This window comes from Lissotriton vulgaris, chromosome 7 (genome assembly GCF_964263255.1).
Source record: "Lissotriton vulgaris chromosome 7, aLisVul1.2, whole genome shotgun sequence".
Classification (NCBI taxonomy): Eukaryota; Metazoa; Chordata; class Amphibia; order Caudata; family Salamandridae; genus Lissotriton; species Lissotriton vulgaris.
Genome location: NC_141695.1, coordinates 1358047778 through 1358068713, shown reverse-complemented (window position 1 = coordinate 1358068713; position 20936 = coordinate 1358047778). Strand labels below are relative to the sequence as shown.

Sequence of the window (20936 nt, the reverse complement as noted above, 5' to 3'; positions counted from 1 at the left end):
GCGTAATGGTGTTAGGCATCTATTTTTTTCTGAAGAAGGTGGTTGTGAACAAATGAACCCACTGAAAAGTGTCGATGCAAAAATGTTTCTGCACTAAATCGAGAAGGCACTGAGTGAGACTGTAGATATTAATAATGTTATAAAACTTTGCTCTTTGATCAATGACCACAGTCGATTAGTGACTCTTTAAAGACAAATATGATTGCATAATGCATTCACCCTTTTTATGCTTTTATGTCCCTAGGTTTTTATGCACTTGTATGAAATGTTTATATAGTGGTGTTTATATAATAAATCTTATCTTGTGTGATGAGAAGAAAATAAGGGGTTTGTATTCTTTTCATTGCATAAAATCGAGGTTCATGGTCACTGTGTTGAGGATAAGAACTTTATGTTCTAGAAGGATGACAATCCTTTCACACCATTATTTTCACATATTTCTTTACCTGAACAATCAATGATATGTTTTTATGAATAAAGCAAAATCGTTTTACATATATGGTATCAAGGCACTATTTTAGTGACATTGGTTGTACATTTGAATGAGTGAATGGTGAATTTATGGAACAGGTGGCTGATTTATGAATAAATCAAAAGGGAAATTTCCTTTTTTGACCTATAGTTAATGGATTAGTAGACAGAGTTCTTAGAAGCAGAACAGGATATATTATAGGACCTTATAGTAATGTAAATGTAGATTCCTGGAACAAAGTGCCAGATAGACTTCTGAGGAAGGAATCAGTCAGGGCTTAGGCTTCGGCATAACTAGTTCATAGAAATAGGTTGGCCAAGAAGACCCTGGAAATTGGATGTCGTTTGTAAGGTGATGGTAATAAGGATGATGATCAGGTTCTGCATGAAGTCACTACCCTCGAGAGTTGATGCCCAGCGTATCTAAACCATCTTAAGCATGTGGACAACCCATTGGCCTGATCCAGGATGAGGCAACGAGACCGATTCGGCGACATTCTAATAATTAGATGACTTTACACCCACAAAGAGATTTAAGCAAGCTCAGAGTAAGTGGTGCTTAGGAATACAGTCATCAATGCACAAGGTCCTAAAGAAAGAAGACACTGGTGACCATCAAGCACCAGACAAAGTCAACCGATTAACCCAGGAAACAGGCCAACTTGCGACCCTATACAAGGCTAACTTCAAATGTAGGAACCCAAACTAAGAGGATGCCATGTGAATACCATCCCTGAAACAGTCCCTTCTCCTAATCCCTGAAACCGGTCTGCATGCAGAAGAACCTGAGGAGCTTCATCAACATACCCCCACTCTCTGCTGGTTTTAGGCTCAACTAGAAACTCGGTGTGTTATGTGTTTTTGTCATGTGAAGATTCAAGGAGCAGTGTCGTTCTTCCACACTGCACATGAGGGACACACATAAATGCAAATAGATATTAGTGCTAGTGTCAACTTTAAAAATATTACCACACACACCACTTAGTTTCCCAAAAAATTCTCATCTTCGATTTGTGTGCCATGTCAGCCTGACAAAGGTTCACTGCAGCTTCAAATTTAGTGAGACGACTTGAAACAAAACAGGTTAGCGGTCCTGTTTTTACATGTACATTACCAGAGAAGGTAACTGAGTGTGAGGAGCTCAGCAGTACAGCTGTCAAAATACAACCCTAAGATCCAGGGACAGCCAGGTCTACCTCACAGACAGCGAGAGCCGCCTCTGACTCTGACGACAGATTCATTGCCTGTGAAAGCAATGTCGCAGTCCGCGGGCACGCGCCGGCCACATGTCAGACTGGTGTGTGCCACACGACTGACCTTCCCACTGCCGCTGGCCTCGCTGTGCCTCTGGCTTGTAGAGCCATCACTCCACCACTGTGTGTACAATGGAAAGCTTTGCTTGAAATCAGTTCCCCCCTGTCCAGTCCAAGCAGAGCTTCCGGTTGTGTTGATGATACTTCCTCTCTGGAGACACCCAGCTGAAATACTGAGTGGAGAAGCTACCAATATTCTAAAAACTGTACGTTGAGTTTATACATCTTGGAAGATTTAAAACGAGCGAGAAACATTCCCAGCCAACAAAAACCAGCTTTACACAGAAGCCGAAGTAATCTCTACATGTCCACCTATATATTTACCAGAATGACCCTCAAGGGTTTCGACAGTCGACAGGCTGTGCTCTTTCTGTTAAATGTTGGAATTGTCTCGTACTTAATCAGCTGTTGTTTCTCTCTCTCCCTCTCACTGTTTTTTGTTTCTCCTTCTCTCCTCCTTCTTCCTTGGCTCCTTCTCTTACTTGCTTTCTGTCTGGCCCCTAATGTCTCTTATTCTCTCTCTCCCTTCCACTGTCACTTTCTTTTGCGCTGTTCATCCTTGCCCATCCATCTATTGTCGGTTTGTCTCAATGAATGTATGCATTGCTCGTTCCACTTCTCATTTATTCATGCTTCCTTCTCTCTCAACGCTCTTTTACTCTTCTTTCCTTCTCTTGCACTTTGTTCCCCTCTTTTCCACCTCTTTCCTCCTCCTGCTCAGTCTCTCTCTCTCTTTTCTTCCTCTCTTTATGCTTTTTTCTATTACTTTGAAAACTTCTTTCCTTCTTTCTGTCCTTTTCTTTCTTTGTTTCTCTTTATGTCCTTTATGCGATTTCCACTTCACTCATGTTCCTTGGTTCGCTGATTGATTTTCCCTTTTTGTGCATTTCTTTATCACTTCTTTACTTCCAACATTCCTTCCCATCATTTCACCACATGACGTTCTTCTCTTTCTTGGTGCCTTTATTTTATTCCTTTGTTCTTTCCAATTTATCAATCTGTCCATTCCCTTTGTTTAATGCTTTTTTTATCCTATTTTTTCCTTCCCTTATCTCCCTCATTTCATCATTTCCTTTTCTTTCCTTTGCTTTCCCTTCTTTTTTCTCAACTTACTCCCCTTCTTTCTTTCCATTTGCACATTCTTTTTGTTTTTCTTTCCAACTTCATTTGATTTCTCCCTCCTTTCATGTTGCTCATGTCTTCTTTCCTTCTCTCTACCTCCCTTACATTTGTTTTACTCTTTCCATCCTTACCATGCATCTTTCCTGTCTTTCCCTCCCTTCTCTTTTCCTTGAACCTTTTCTGCTACCTCCGTCTTCCTCTCGCCTCGACCTTTTCTCTGCCTTACCCTTCCCTTGCCCCACAGCACTCCACGCTCTCGCGTAAATTTGTGGAAGTGATGTCGGAGTACAACGCCACTCAGTCCAAGTATCGAGACCGCTGCAAGGACCGGATCCAGAGACAGCTGGAGATCAGTAGGTTGCCTTGCATGGCCAACGCCAGGGGGCGCAAAGGGGATCACAAGCTAACAACATGGAGGCGGGGTAGTGGGAAATGGAATGGGTCACAGTGATCAAAGTGAGAATATAGGGTCACAACACCTCACTTATGATGCATTTCAGAATACTACAGGGCATGGATATAGCACACATATAGAGGTTTAGCATCACAATATCATAGAATATTGTCTCACTTAAATATTGTGTCGTAAATATTATTTACAAAAATATCGCCTCGCTGGAGGTAATCATAGAAAATCTACACCTGACGTGACAATATTTTGGTAAACAATATTTAGGACACATTTATGTCAGACTATACTTTGGTATACATATTTTGACATACAACCGCTCTAGAGCCAAGAGGATCCTTGGGTATATAATACAAGTAAACATCAAGCTCGCTTGAGTTGTAGTTTGCTAGCATGTATTAAATAAGAACATACACAACATCGCTAGGCATTATGAATATCTGTTTAGAGTTGCATTGTGGGATGGAGAATATTGGGTTCATGCCATTTCATTACATCAGGTTCAATAGAATAAATTGGCAGCACAAACATTTCTGCTGTGTTGAATGGACTGCAGGTTCACTATACAGGGGATGATCTTATGTGCCCTTCCTAATTCATCTGCCCTAGCACAATATTTCTTGCCTCCCAATTCATGCTCCAGCTTCTTTTTTCCAAATATTTGGTCTCATGAACTCTTTGTAAGTAAGGTGACTAAGGGCCTTACTTAGAGTTTGGCAGACAAACATGGCGGATGTACATTCTGCCATATTGCAAGTGCATTATAGCCTATAGCATTTGTATTAAAACAGACAGGATAGCGATCTCATTTTGACAGAGTATCCCATCTAACAAAATCAAAACACTGCCTTAAGCCCTTTTGACATCCATGTAGAGCTGCATGCTGGGTTGAATGTAGAATATTGGTTAAATGTCCTTTCATTTTTGCTCTTCATGAAAGCAAGGGAGCACTGGGCAGTTGTCTGTCTCTTGTCCCACTGCCCCATGTATTCCACACCAAGGCTTTGAAAAAACTCTTGAAACAGCAGGTGCTAATGACAGGGGTTATAATTTTTGGACTTATGATTAAACCCACCTCTCAAATCCTGTGACTTTATTGAACCTTTGAGTAAAAGCACCTTTTACTTGCTAAGCATTTCCAAGAATTAATTCACTGAGTGGATCATACCTGAAACTGGACTCCTACCAGAAATCTCCCAATCAATTGTAATATCTTATTTAGGATAATTACTTTTTTTTAGCATCATTCCTGTTGACTGAAAGGTTCCTAGGATGATTAATAATTTCAGTATCTTATTCAATAAAGATGATTAATCATTAGAAAAAAATGCATCTTTGTTCCCATCTTGAAATGTGAGCAATCAGACACTAAAGGAAGTGACATCATTCCTACTTTCCCGATTTTGACACACTAATGAGTAAAACCACAAATGTGCTGTTACATTGCCTCCCTTGAAAGCATCACTGATAAACATACTTATCTTAAGGATACTCCTAGAGTATAATCTAGGCCCTCACAATGCTGGTACAAACCTCCCTTCGCTACCTAGAAACAGCACTTCCTTAACTTAGAATAATCTTATCTTCTTAGCTGATAAAGTCACCTTGAGTCAAATCGGTAAACTCTACCAGAAATGTATGTTGTAGAGTTAAACAACTTATTATCTTTATTGAAATAACAGCAAACCCAATAAAGAAAAAAATATGTCTTATAATAATGGAGCTTTAATCCAATTGCAGACCAAATGACATACAGCTCCATCATGGTACAGACACGCCAGCACCCAAGACTATTTTATTTATTCAGGGTTCAAACGTTTATAAACAATATCACTAAGCTGCACATTGGCCATGATGCAAGTCACTGACCAGAATGCTTGCCCTTTGGCTAAAAGGCAGGTAATCTTTTGCTGCACATTTTGTAATAAAATTTGGAACAAACTTCCGGAGCCCCTCCGTAAAGAAGGCAATCTTTTTCGTTTTAGGAAAATCCTAAAAACAACTCTTTTCAGGGAGGCGTGGAGCTCAGTTTAGCTCTATTCTGGTATTGCCTTCATCCTGCCAAACAAGTAGTTGTGCCTTTCGGTCATAAGCGCCTTGAGACCTGCCGGTGAGTTGGCGCTATATAAGCCGGAAATAACAATAACAATAACAATAAAAATCTAATATAGTCTACATACTTATCCCCGTGGTTCTCAGCAAAGCCTCCCTAACACTTGTGTTAAAACCATTTGAGGATATAAGCATTATACAAATCCTAAGCATAATGTCACTATTGTTTTCCTTTAAAAAATAGTTCACATCAAGTTTGATGTCTTCAGTTTGCAGCATTTAACCTCAACATTGTTGTTTATGAGGATATTATAGGTAAGACGCAGCCATGTTTGAACCAGACAGACTATGCAGCCTATTCACAAAAGCTACTTTGGAGTCCATATGGCAATACTCCTTTACACACTCCAAAATGTCAATCATAAACCTCCAGCTGAAGATCTCCTCCTCCATCTCTCCTAACCGATTTCTAAGGAGATCTGCACCCCGGTGGTGGAGATTGCCACACCCTTAGGTATAGGATTTTTAAGCAAATTTGCGTGGTACAAGGGGATTATATGGAAAATGGGTAATAATTACTACAAAATGAGTTGAGTTAAAGGGAATTAAAGAGGGGTTTGGGAGGGACATACTAATACAAAACACACACCCACAAAAGGGATAAACAATTGAAATTCTCAAAATACACATCACCCGCAACTGGCACTGCAGTACACTACAACAAAAACAATGAAGGAGGACAATAACTATAACACATAGGGAAAATTAGAAAATAAATTAAATTATTTAACATGTTCAACGAAATGTTATTAAAATTATGTTTAGGTGTATTATTAAGCTTTTTTTTAAATATCGAAAAGAATGTTAATTTATCTACGGTTGAGTATTCTATCTATAAGCCTCTGCGACTAAATGTAATTTTTGTAAATTTTGTAATGTCCACAATCTAGGCAAATGAAACGTACACTTATCATGAAGTGATGAGAATGAATCAAAGTGAGACCCTTATTCGAAATACCACTAAATCCTAGTCACCGTTCCAAGTTTTGCTCTCAATATATTGGGATGCTGAAGAGTCAATCAATAAAATAAAAAGGAAGTAGGATATATTGTGATGAAGGCAAACCTGAGCGAATATTGGTGATTGATTTCACTTTTTGTCCGATTTCCAACCTTTGTGCAAAGCTCTGACCAGAGACATCTTCTGCTAGAAGGTTTCTGGTTCACTCATCAGTGTTAATGGTTTCATTACTTGTCTTGTGAGCCGTGTGACTCATTATTTTGAGTTGGTCATTAAGAACTGTGTTTTCTGTCCTTTCCAAAAGTTGATGTTCGCTATAATTCTACCTGCCAGGGTGACTCAATGGAGCATCAATTACTCCAGGCAAAGGCGGTATTGGTGCAATGTCTTTATGCTGGTTTGTTGTACTCCGCGTTGCTCTGAGGCTTACCCATTTAGGTCCAAATGTAACAGTTTTCGCGCTGTGGATGGATTGCTATATTCTAGACCTGTGCAAGCTCCTTTTTGCTTTCTTTGTACAATCGTGTTAAGTTGGAAGAATTCCTAAATGTCCGTATCAGTTAAAAGTAATTCAGACCTAGTTATTCTTGTCTTATCAGAATAGATATTAACAAATACCATAGTAACAGGCGGAAAAGTATGTTGTCCTTTTGGATACATCAGTTTTCTTTGGTTCCTGTTTATCAAATCTGACAAAAGTTCTGAGTTCTTAATACTCTCCTATGTGTCAAAAAATGTAATTGTTCAAGACTTTAACCCTATAGAGGAGGTGGAATGGCCAGTGAAGAATGAATTCCTGAAAATTCCTGCAAAAGGGCCATCAGTTCTTTTTCATGATGCCACTTGATAGCATAACGTAAATATTATTTCTTCTTCACCTCTTTCTTACCTCATCTTTTTGACTCTACAACTCTTTCTGAAAGATTTTATTCAAATTTCCATCCAATAGTCAGAGCATCTCTTGGTAAGGTCAGACACTGAGCATTTGAACAAATACCTACTAAAACGCATTCATATTCCAATGAGGCTTTGAGAACAAAGATGACGTTGGAAGAGTGAGAGGATGTAAATATGTTATAACTTAAATTGCGTTTCATGGCTTCTATCAGGAATTCTTATGTTATTCCTCAGCTGGTATGCAGTCTTCAAATTTCATAATTCCTTTCTTGGTTAACATCTTTCTATAAGTGGTATCCCGTGTTTATTTCATGGTTCTGGGGTGATATTTTCTTAAATGTAATACAAAAAGTAAAGGACAGCATTACTCTTCGGTGACAAGAGTTTTTTCTTGATTCAGTTAACTTTTTCTGCTCCTCATCCTCTGCAAACGGATCTTCATAACCCCCAAATTTGTTTAATAGTACTATGTTTTAATTTAGTCAGGGTGCAATATGTAGACTTTACTGCAAGAAATCCAAAATCCCTCACCTGGACCTCTGTTGACATGTCCCACCAATGCACATTGAGTGCCTTGTGCTCAGCCCATGTCAGTCATCTGTCTTTTTGGGGCATTTGGGTAAGCTCTGCGCACCAACTTACTTGTTTTTAGCCATATGGTGAGAAAGAGTAAATAATCAAATCCCCTATTCAGGCAGGAGGACTTAGAGGACCCGCACAGGCCCTGCTTCAATTTCAGAATAATGTGCCTCTATGATTCTACTGGCACTTTTGAATTACATGTAGCAGTTCACATTAATTGTCCCCCTTCTGTTCTGGGAAACACATCACGTAGATTGCTCCAAGCAGCCAAAATGTCTGTAGCATGCACCTTTAGGAATCCCCTTGGACACATGCCTACAATTAAAAGTGGTTGGACTCAGTGCTTTATTATTCTGAGTGTGATTAATTTCACACTGTTGGGTGGTACTAATGAACGCAGGCCAATGGAATGATGTGCTAATGGAAAAGTGTTAGATGCATGAAAGTCCACACACAGTTGTAGCTTTACAATTATATATTAAAATAAGTTAATGTAAGGGCAGTAGACAGGTGGCATCCACTGCAAACCAGGGTTCTACATTTCCTCACAGGCAGCAGGCAGTAGATACGCAGCTTACAAGACAGGAAATAGCACATCTCCCTTTTTCCAACAAGCACCAGTAAACATCCACCCCTACCACACACTCGAACAACAAATCACAGTAAGAAGCCTACCACCCCACTCAGCCCTTCCCCATCTTATGCATGCCATGGAAAACAAGCACAAAACACACACCCACAAATACATCTGCAACACAATGTAGTCAAAATCGTCAACATGGGACAATTTAGCCTTTCCAGGATCTAAACCCACTCTGAAGTGTTGTGTGTGGCCCATAGTTTGAAGTAAACACAAACCAAACTAATGATGCAAGTTACCCATAGACTGCCCATGATTTACACACATCATGGGGCAATGCATGAGTCCCTCAGTCTGCTTGTGATTAAAATACACCCAAGATTCAATACGTGCCACCCATAGCCTGCCCGTGACTTACACACAGGAAAGGCATGACACATACAACCCATAGCCTGCCAACAACTTCTAAATCAACATAGCATGACACGTGACTACACAATCTGCTCACTTATTCAGTACATTCGACATAAGAAAAAAACACACAACACGTGTGTTTAAGGCCTAAACTACATATGGAGCATGGGGCGCAAGAAAAAATCTGGATCTGTGGCTTGAAAATACACATGAAACCAGCACATAACCCTGACAGCCTTAATAACGGTGAGAACATGATTTCCCCAGATGCACGTCAAAGGCACCTAATAAAATCAGAAGCAATATGCCCATACACTTCCCCAAAATACATGACATTAAAAAAAAAAATCTAACCACCAAAATACTGGAGGAATATTTTTGTACAATAAACTGGTATACTAGCATTCCGAAATCTGTAACACCTAAAAAAGCAGCCACAGCCCATAATATAAACTAGATCAGTACACTCTCATTCATACCATTCCGTACTCAAACACCAATTAACTGTAAAGCCGACATGCAGCACAATGAGCAAAAGTAGCATACACCTCCATTGCTGCCACACATGCCCACACGAGACAAATGCACCAAACAGAGTACGACAACGATTAACTCTCTGCACTACTAGGAAGATAATACAAATGAAAAAGTCTCTTCAAAAATGTAAATCCACCCTGATGGTTTGTTTGTTTCTATACCAATAAACGACTGATAAGAAAACCTCTTATTTCTGCATAATAAACTTGAAAAAGAAATGAATGTAGCAACATTAATATTGAAAAAATGGTGTGCGACTAAAATAAATTAATACTTTTTCCATTCAGCCAATAATACACTGTAATGTACCTGCAGCTGTTCAGTTCCCAAAATGGGCACTAGAGTTGTCTTTCTGCAGCCTTGTGACTTAGGGGTTCATTACGATGGCGGAATGCCCGCCACCGACAGCCTGTCGGTGGCGAGCCCTCCGCCATCGTACTGCGGTTTTCCACCTGCCAGATTACAATGGCGTACAGAAACAGGCGGTTATTTTCCGACCACCTGTCGCAGCAGCCACATTGCCCAGCATTGCGGTGGTGCCTGTCAGGCACCGCCATCAGGATAATGATATCCCTTTTTGCAGGTCATTTTGCGGTGGTGAACCCGCCATGAAACGGTAGGCAGATAAGGATTTGGGGGTCCGTAGCGGCCCCCCTTCATTCCTGGGCCTGGGGCAAGGGCCCTGTGGGGCACCTATGGTGCCCACCTACATTTCCCTGCACCATGTGGCTGGCACCGCATGGTGCCTGCAACGTAGAGCAGGGAAATGTTAAAAGGGCATTTTTAACATTGCAGCGGGTGATGCCAGCAGCACCTGCCGCAATGTTAAGTGCGGCACTTGCGGCTGCCGTGGTGGAGGCCGCATTGTAATACCACCTGTGGGACTGCCACCTTGTAGGCAGGCGGTCCCACTCCCCGAGATGATGGCGAACGGACTGAAGTCAGTCTGCCATTGTAAGGACCCCCTCAGTCACAGCCCTTCCTCACTGTTAGTAGAAAGCACGTGGGCAGCTACAGACTACAGAAACTGTGCGTGGGCCTAGCGAGTCCAAGCTCCTCCTTAAAATCCATTAAATGTCTCCAGGACACCAAAACTGAAAAAAAAAACAGAAATGCTGGCCCTATACGCATTCAGGTTGGTTAAATATTTTATTACTTAAAAAATCCTGTGCCAGAAAAGAACAGTCTTGCGTGATTTTGCACATTGTTGCATTCACTAACTTTTAAGACTCAGCTGCGCACAGCCATAATGACTAGGGGCGGGCAGTCCTCGCGGAGTTTCACTCTGTTGAATTCTGCGAAGTTACATTTAACGTCCGTGGGATTTTGCGGAGTTCCATGAGCGGGTGGAAATTGGCACTTTGTACTGTTCTCTCAGATTTTTACTGCTGGGAATTTGTTTTGTTCTGTAAAATCAGAGTGAACTGCACCATGCAGCATGCCAGAGGCTGCTGCTTCTTTGCTGTCGATTGAGTAGATTTTCTACTTGAGTGGTAGCTTTCTCACTGCGAATGGTCACGGCCACCAATTTTTGCCAACTTACCTCTGGCACAGCGTGCGCATGAAAAAATTCCACCACGCGGTACCTGGCAGATTTTGGCCAAAATGCTGCAAACTCAACAGCCAGAGCGGAACTTATTGCCCACCCATAATAATGACAGTGACACCCCTAGGTCTGGTAGTTTCACTTGGAGAACGTAGTGACGAGACTAGAATCCAAGAATATCAGAGCTTCTCGTATGTTCTCTTAAGAGCGGTTGACAGAAAGAATGCTACCAGAAGACGGTGGACATACCGTGCTTGGGGTCCTCACTTCCCTCACCGCTGACATTAGTGACGAAATCTGGTGCAGTGCAGAGAGGTAATAAATGCGTCGCACCATTGGAAAATAAGAAAAGCCTCAGCTGGGACATGTTATCTACCCTACCTTTCTAGATTAGCCATAAACCAATCACAATTTGTCTGAGCACACAGCTGAAAATAAAATACATTTTTAAATTAGAGTAAACGCCCTCTACTGGCCAAAAGAAAAGTTGCAAAGTAGAAGTCAATGTTCATCATTCTTTTACCAATCATTGTTGGTTTTTTCACCTGTCCGCTGGGTTCATAGAGGATCTTTCACCCTGCAGAGTCAGAGGCTCTTGCCAAATTCTTGAGTGTTCCTCGAGATTCCCAGGACCGCAATTAAGCATCATTTCCCAATTGCAGCTGTCCATCTTCGTCTCACTGCGCTATACAGACTAATCGAATCACAAACACAACCTTCTTTGAAAAGAAGTTTCTTCTGCTGCATTATTTTGCTTCAGGGCTCCCAGATGACACCTGGCACTGGTGGCCTGTGCTGTTCTTTAATTTTCTGACTTACTTCTTCTTCATTTGCACCGATTGTCAGTTCCATGTAGGTATTCTGCAAGGTTCTGTTCCAGGCTAATGTTAAGATGCCCAGACATCCACATGCAGATGGAGGTTTAAGTTCAATTATTAAAGTAAATTGCATGTAATAGCACCCCACCTGGAGCATGCTAACTCCAGCTCAGACCTTGTCCTCCTGAGCTCTTCTAAATGACTGGTGGAATCCACTCCACACCAGGGATCTAGATTACCAATGACTGAGTGGCAGCTCCCACGGTGAAGGTGTCCCCAAGCTCCAGGGGCCCCCTCAGCAAAAGTGCTAGGTGGTGGGCCCTCAGTGCACTTTACAGGGAGCCCCCTCAAGTTTTTTTACGCCACTTGCCGGGGTAAGAAGTTTGTATAAAAGAAAAACAAAGCCAAAGAAAACAAGCTTGCTGCATAAAAGGGTGCCCATTTCATTCTGTACATCACATATATGTCTTAAGTTCACCATTTATTATATTATGTCCTCCGATAGCACCTTGTTCTATTGAAAACATATTTGCATAAGAGCATTGTACTTTACGTATTTAATATGTAAGCGTCTCACTAGGAGGCAATTTAAATGAAAGGTGCCAGACCCCTCTCTGAGATGCATTACAGTCCTCCTTTGGCAGGTCCTATACATTTCCTGCTCTCTCAAATACCATTTCATTAAACAAAATCCTTCCATATGATAAATGTTCTTTTCGTTGTCAGCTAATAGATCGTTCAATAATAGCCAAATACCCTTTTAACATCATCACTTTCTGAAATAAGAGGAACAATTTCTAAAAATGATAGATTTACTCCGTGGTGTAGCATAGGCCCCCGCAGCCACCGCAGTGCAGAGGGGGGACCCGAGCTCCGGGGTCCGGTCCCCCCTCAGCAGATTAACCTGGCCTGAGAGTTCCTGACTGAGTTCTGAGGCGGGCTCCTCCAGGTAGGCTGCAGCCCCCCCCCCCCTCATGTTTCGTTACGCTAGTAGATTTACTGTGTTTGTGTGTTCCTCTCTACCGAATGTGTAATAGAGGCTTCAGTCTTGTTTAAAATAAAAAGTGGAGGGAATAAAGGCATGGAGCAGACAGAGAGGGAATTATAGTGTTTTTTTCCCCTCCAAGGAGACACACAGACTTTGCTTTGCATGGGGTGAGGGCCATCTTATTCTCATTGCATGGTCTATTGGCGACTCAGTCCATCCCGTGTGAGTTGCAGTCTATCTTCTCTCTGAACCTGACTGACATTATGTTCCTTCCACAGCTGGGCGGACGACGACAAATGATGAGCTGGAGGACATGCTGGAGAGCGGGAAACTGGCCGTCTTTACAGACGATGTGAGTAGGGTGCCTAAACATGCACGTAGTAAGCCAGTAACATTGACAGCTAGGGCAGGAGGGGCATCACTTTGTGGTTGTGTGGTTTATGGAGTGAAATGACTAACATGCAAGGCCGACCTGGCCGGTCAGCCATTTTGGCATTTTCCTGGAGTGCTGAAGGCTAAGGAGCTTCTTTCCGAACAGGATGCACTGCCTTGACTCAACCATGACACCATTTCTTCCTGCAGTGTAGGGCTGGTTTCAACATTTTTGCCAGGGATGAATTTGATTTCCATATAGGTGCTGGAAATGTTTGCGAATCTGGAGTGTTGACACGCTTCCATAGTTAGCATCATTGATAGATGATAGAAGGTCCTTCCAATTAAAATATTCATGAGTTGCCACATCTCAGAGAAAATATAGAGGGGTTCCATAGAAGGGCAGCCCATAACACACTGCAACTCTTGTCTCTCCTGTTTGAAAGAAGAAAGCCAGATATTCATGCCTTTGTCCAGACAGAACAATCAAATTTAATAAATTGGCGAGCATCCAATACTAGATTCATAGTAGAATCAAAACCCGAGGACCCGCCAATCTGCCAATGTCATTTGATGAAGAGCTCATCCATCTTGGACTAGAAACATTGATGGAAGCTGGTCTACCACCTTGGAAGGGAGCCAGTTTCAAAACATAATTGTTGACAATATGAAAAGTGTCTACTCCAGTAAGAGTGTTTGAACCACTTACCATCTAGCCTTAGTCATTGGCCAGGCCTTTTGTTATTCCATGTTGGAGGTTTCCCCCAATCTGCTTGAAGCAATCATTTAACCTTTTCTATGCTCATGATGAGCTGAGCTCGTCATGAGGCACAGTGGTCCAGTTCTTATGACGAGCTCAGCTTGTCATGAGCCGTGGAACGCTCAGGTGCGGGGAGAATTCCCCTGATGTGCTGAGCGTTCCACGGGAGCTGGTGCACCTGTGACGAGCTCAGCTCGTCATGAGCACAGGAGCGCCGTGCCTCATGATGAGCTCAGCTCGTCATGAGCATGCGGGCGCTGTTGGCGCACCCCTCCCCCCCAGCACAGCGGGGGAATTACCCCCGCAGCGAAGGGGTTGAAAACACAATGGGCCGGATTCACAAACGTTTTTCCATACCTAAATGAAATATTGGTGTGCACAAAGGCCCAGCGTCAGTGGCGGCCTTAGGCATGTGCAAGCTGTGCACCTGCACAGGGTCACCAAACCCCAGGGGCCACCACATCAATATATATCCTAAATATAATAATCCTCTGAGGATGGATACATATTTGTGTGGCGGCCCCTGGCAGAGATTTGGTGGTCTCCGGCTCTGTTCCACTTCCAAACACCCTGACCCCCCCTCTTCACTGGCCTCCATGCTCCACCCCGCACGGACCCCCTCTTCCGGGGACCCCTACCTATGCTCCCTGCACAGGGCCACCGTGAACCTAGAGCCGCCCCTGCCAGCATGGTGGTAACTTGCACATCCTGGCTCACAAATGGAGGCTCTGTGGAATTTTACAGCCATAAAGTGCACTTCCATATTATTCCAAAAAAGCGATGCCTTAGGTCTACTTAAAACAATCTATTTCTGAAAGAGCAACATAAATTGTCTCCTCCTAAATGAAACAAATCATATTCACAAAGCAAATTTTAACTCATTTATACACCTCCGTACCCGATCAAAAACATAGCACAAATTTCTAAATGGTATTTTATTTTTACCTCAATTAGAATTTTTTTTTACCACAAAGAATTGTTACTTTACAAACCAATATTTAGAAACATTGACAAACCAAACATATATATACACAACACATTACTTTTTACACATATATATACACTTATATTAACTTTTTAAAATCTTTTTCAAGTATGTTAGCCCAAAATTTTTTTGAAACGAGGATGCTATATACATGTACAGTTAAGCATTCCTGTGAAACAAGATCTAACCAGAAATCAAAAGTACATGGAAGGTATATATTATTTCAACCTATCTTTTTGTTGTACTCTTTTAAATATATAGTTACACAACGTAAGATTTTTTAACTGGTGTCTTTTCGTGGGTGTCGACGCGTATCAGGCCATTGACTACGGGCCTCATCAGGACATGGGCTAGTGATAATCCGTCGTAATTGGTGTGCTCCAACCGTTTTGTCAAAAACTAAGAACTTGCCCAGATGTACTAATAAATCACGAATCAAGAATTTAGGCTCCTACTGTAAAGGTAATTAGTGAAGTCCAGTGAGCCTCTAAGGGTATACAATTGGCCGCTTTCTCTAGTTGAAGTGGAACGGACTGGAGTGGAAATCTCCGGAGACACTTTTTCTGTTATCACCGGTATTGGAGCTGCAATGTACTGTTCGTTCTCCGTAGGGTTCAGTCACCCGCCATATTTGTTCTCTGGCGTCAGAACAAATAAATAAATAAATAAATAAATAAATAAATAAATAAATACATTTTTGACCCCACCCCCCCCCCCCTTGTGGGGGGGGGGGGGGGTGTCAAAAATTTAAATGCGTATTTAAAGGAATTGGGTCGAATTCCAGAAGAATTTCAAACAGATTCTTAACATTATTGGAAATATTAAAAAAAATAACAAAAAGGAAGTAGCACGTCGTCTAGCAATGCTTATTATATACAGAACCAGAAGTCCTATACACTGTTTTTATGATGATGATTTTTAAGGTTGCAACACTTTATGGACAATACAAACTGGACTTGAGCTTACCAAGTGTAGAATAAGGATCAATGGTTTTAACCTCCTATTAACTTTTTATTGTTTGGTTATTAGGACGCTCTAAGTAAGTAAAATAAGTTGTTTGGTGTGAAAGACCGGATATTTGAATAAGTAAACTAAACTAACTGTGGAATGTTAAAATCTGGAGCTGTGTTATACACAGAGCGGGCTGTTTGTACCTGGTGAACCTCTAAGTAGGTGTGCCATGCTCAATGAATATTTTAATTTACTATTCCAACACAAGTCCCCGTTGACACTAGGGAAGTTGTTGGATAGTAAAGTATTCCCTATCCTTGAGCGCCCCCCAGAGTCATGCGTTGTATTAGAATGCGATTTAAAAACTGTGTTGTAATAGCACTGCGTGCTAAAAGTTGCGTCGTAAACAACGTTCCCCCCTTAAAACTTTTGACGTATTTAATGTGTTCTGTACACTGCAGCACACATGCAATGTGAGAAAAGTTGAGGGAAATAAAAACATTTCTGCTTGTAAGTGCCTGCCTCAAGGAGGCATTTTTTCTTGTTGCAAAGCCCTGTTTACTAGGTTTAGTGTCCACAAAAATGTGGGTAGTAGTACAGGAACGCACAAGTAGCACCCATGGGAAACCGCTTGACGCAAAGTAGCACAAAGCAGCGCAAACGCTATTTGCATTACTGTTAGGGCACTTTTTAAGTGTAAAAAACGTTTGCACTAGAAAGCAAATACTTTATTAACACTTCAGCCGCTTAGCATCACTATGAGATGATGCAAAGAGTTGATAAAACAGCACCAAAGAGTTCTGTAAAGTGATAAATGGAAAGTTTGCCATGCTGGCTGCTACAAGATGTCCATCACTGCCATCGAATTGCTACTGTATCACACTGTCACAAGTTTGACAATTGGGAGTTGGGCTGACATTGTGTGATTGGCAGTGCGGTTCCCCGTTGCCCCTTCCAGAGCGCTATCTTTCATAAAGCATGCTATATAACTGTTGTCAACATCATCACCAGGCTTTTGGAGAATCTTCCAACTTCCCAACAGGCTAGCATCGGTCTGCACTACATGGGAGGCCATCATGGCCACCATACAAGCGGTTTCCTCTCAGAGGGAGGGATTTACGCACTTGGCTGCTTGCCAACAGCAGCGGATCGGCTTGCTTCCTGCAGCTCTGTTTCTCTTGGCTCGACTGGTAATGAAATTTCATCAATTAAAGATAACAACAAGAAAACAAATCTCCTTATCTCGATTTCTCACCTCATTTATAGGGACCGAAAAATGCTATAAATGGTCAGTAATCACATTACCTCACAAGTGTTGTGCTCTGTTCGGAGCAATGCAGCATTTCCACGTCACTGAAATGCGGCAATACTGTATTTAATCGCTGAAAAGGCTGACTGCTACCTCCTGCAAAAGACTAGTGGTAATGAATTTGAACAATAAAGAGAAAAGTAATGTAAAACCTTATTACTGCTAGTTATTTGCCATTTCAGAGAATTAAAGCGTAAATCAGGATAATAATATGCCATACCAAATGCGGTAACAAAATTATTGCAGCTGGATATCATCCGTGATTTACTGCTGTCTTTTTTGCAACAATCCCTGCACAAACATCGCCATAACTAGTGGTGTCTGGTTACTGCACCCGGTAATTACCAGGTGCAATAAAGTGGACCCATAAATACATTTCAGCAGGTCAAATGAGCGAACATGTATTTGTTAAAAGACCCAGCAAAAGCCAGACTTGCAGATTTTAGAGCGGAAAGCAGTGCTTTAAATGGGCCGGTACTCACAGGTACGGGGTGCCGGCACTTTTCAATTTTCTCTCCTGGACACCGGGGTTTCTCCCTATACAGGAAGAGTACTAGTACTCACCGGGTTCCAGCAGCAGTGCAGCTGTTAGCTTCTCCTGGACTCTTTTTTTTTTTTTTTTAAACCTTTATTTAACATTTGCAATCAAATACAGACAAGGGCCTACAACCCCCAGGGATGGCCGCTAAGCATTTTAGTACGTTAATACCCGCAAACTTCAAACCCGGCCTCCCTGGAGAGCATAGGATCTCAATTCACAAAGCGGATCGGTTGCAAAGGTAGTTCAATTTGGACAAAGGATAGGAGGTTTTCATTTTAAAATAATAAGTAGAAAGAGTCAGGTGTCGCACAGTGTCTCGGATCACAAAAAGGGGGGGCGAGCAAAGAAACAACGTGTCCAAAATAAACTCGCTACAAAATAAGTCAACGGAGTTAAGACATAAGACAGAAGGATAAACTAGCGCATTATTATTCGTCTACTCCAGCATTATTGTCCGCCCCCGAGCACCAAAACCTCAGAAAAGTCAAGGTACAGATATAGAAACAAGGATATAGAAAGCCGAACCCACTACACTAACCCGGAATAGGAAAAAGAGAAGAAGACAAGGGAAGAGAAGGAAGAAAGAGGCCATAGAACAAAAATAAAAACGAACACCCATCCCCACACCCCCCCACCCTGCACCCCTGCTGATGACTACGGCCACCCCCCTCGCAGCGTGCCTGTCGCCCAGTAATCAGAACCCGAAATATAGAAGAAGAGAAAGAAGAAAAGGCAAAGAACCCCACTCGGTGAGGGAAAGCGGAGGAGGGCATATTTCTACGGACTCCCGGTCTCCTTCCCCCGTTGTAGGCAGCCCCGCCCCGGACTCCGTTAGACCAAGAAAGCAATCCCGTTAAACCTAGTGCCACAATGAGAGACCCAGATAACAATCTCAACCCAGGCCCCGTCGATCAAATTCAATATAGTCGTCAATCAAAGAAAGTCCCTTCCACAAATTACTGCAAGAGTCTACAGAACAGGAGTAAAAAGATGAGAAAAGAACGGCAGATCTCAATGTAGATGGTTGGTGCCAATGTTGCCCCTCCCTGTCTCCGAAGCCATGCTTTACTCCATCCGCCATCTTGAAAGATCGACAGGGGAGGGGAGTCGACAAGGTCCAAAACAGCAAGAGATGAAAAGTAGAAAGTTCCAGAATGGGGACGACATGTAAATGTTCCAAGGGACACCCAGTCGGGGGTTCCAACGGCTCCATTGGGTGATCGGACACAGTACAGTCGGGTAGATCCAGTACAATAGGGGCAAACTCTGCTTCCAGCGCCGGGTCAAAACAAGTCTCCGAAATGTCTATTGAAATGCAGGCTAGTTGCCGGGGCACGGGTGTCGAGTCAGGATCCGCTCTCAGGCCTGTGAGTCCATCCGTCGCAGACAACAAACTGCAATTCTGGACTTCAATGGTCCCCTTAAGTGCCATGAGTGCCTCCAGCACCGTTGGCAGTGACGGGCCAGCTCGAGCCTGCTCCGCTAGATGCCTTTCTTCCTCCAACATGGTGGTCCCCACGGAGAGGCGCCTTCTCCGGGGCAAAATTAGGCGGAGCAGGAGTAAGCCATGAGGGACTGACGGTTAGCAAGCTATAGGGGTATCGACGATGCGAATGCTGAACCCCCGGTCAGGGACCCTCGCGACACAGCATCATGCGTCACTCGTCACCTCACCTACTGTAGGGCACCAGGCAGCTGGTGGTAGCAGACCAATCAAAAAGTCCGGGTGTTCCAGAGAGCGGACCCAACCTCGTTCAGCAGTCCGTTGTTATTCAACTCGGACCTGGCAGAGCCCGCACTCGAGACCCCGGCGTCCTTGCTGGGTTAGGCCTCAAACGACCATCGACGTAACTCCGCTCCACAACGGCGGAGAAACTCCGGGATTGCACCACTGGAGAGCAGGTCGGATCACACACACGGATCCGGTGCAGGTAACCAGGATAAGCAACAGGATAATAGAGCGAAGGACGGAGGTCGGCGGAGCCGGGAGACTATGCGGCCATCTTGGTTGGTGTCGTAGCTCCTCCTCCTTCTCCTGGACTCTTATTAAACATTAGGTCACCTGATTGGCAAACAGAGAGCAAGCTCTGCTGCACAATCACACGCTGCAGCAAACCAATCAGTAAATGTATTGTATGCAGCCAGCGAGCTCCCTATTCAATTGCAAACCAGATTAGGAAATGTATGACTTGAAATCCTGTGTAAAAGAGGGGAGAAAACATTGCAAAAGCATTGAAAATGCAACTGAAACAAGATTGGGTTAACTGTATTCTTGAAACAAGCATTTGCATAGCTAGTAGGTCTCGCCTTTTGGACCTTATAAGTGTGTAGCAGTGCAGCACATTATCCTGACTGTTGTGTCGCCTGAGATTGAAGAGCTATACAATTACTACATACTTTTTTTACAGACAGAAATTGCCAACACTCCTATATAGAGTGTTAATAAAAAAAGTCACTAAAAACAGGTTGGACCACATTTAGGTTAAAAAACAGATCAGAAGAAAAGCGAGGGTTTATTTTTCGTTCTTTAAACAAATGCTTTAATTATACTCCATGATCTGACTTGTCTTTCCTCTCAGCTGCAGGCTCTGGCAGCAGGTGTTGTAATGTCATAACTCAACTGTAATAAGTGATTACAGTTGAGTTCTGATGTAAGTTCTTTGTAATTGGTGACTAGGTGCGTTGCAAGTCACTAAATATAAAGAAATCAGAAATGCAATGTTATACAGGGATTGAAGAATCCCATGTATTATAAGAATATTGCAGTTCATTGAGTAGTTTCATGGCCATATAGAGGAATAAGGCTAAAGGTTGAGTCCCTTTAAAAGGTCATAGACCGTGAAGGTGACTTCCAATATTGTTACAATGAATGTCAGGAAGAACTTTATTCCTTATAATACATGGTCACACCATCTTAAAGATTGGTCCTCTTCTTCTTTCATACATAGGGTGTTTGCAGCCATGACAAATAAAAGTAAAATTGATGCAAAGTTAAACATAACAAAAATCACTTAGATATTTGATGCAAGGCCAAAGGTAGAGTTTCTTCAAGAATCTCCTTTGTGACTTGCAATGGCCTAATAATGTGTGGTAAGCAGTGCTTTATACTATGTATCACAATTGATCAGCTACATGATTATGTCTTCATTACAGGTGACTAGAGACGTCACAAGTCACAAGTCCTCTATATTAGGAAAGTTAGCAACCAGCTTATATACAGGGAAGTATGCATCCATGTTTTTTATTAAAACTTGAATTCAAACCCTAC

General features: G+C 42.4%; 1 protein-coding gene across 1 annotated transcript in view; it reads left to right on the top strand.

Annotated features, from left to right (window-relative positions):
• LOC147703692 (syntaxin-1B-like) overlaps positions 1-20936 on the top strand; it is a 371779-nt gene that overhangs the window by 268582 nt on the left and 82261 nt on the right. Inside the window, exons 6-7 of the mRNA XM_086932047.1 lie at positions 3151-3259; positions 13029-13102. Coding sequence (XP_086788173.1) covers positions 3151-3259; positions 13029-13102 — 183 coding nt within the window. The remainder of the gene's footprint in view (positions 1-3150; positions 3260-13028; positions 13103-20936) is intronic.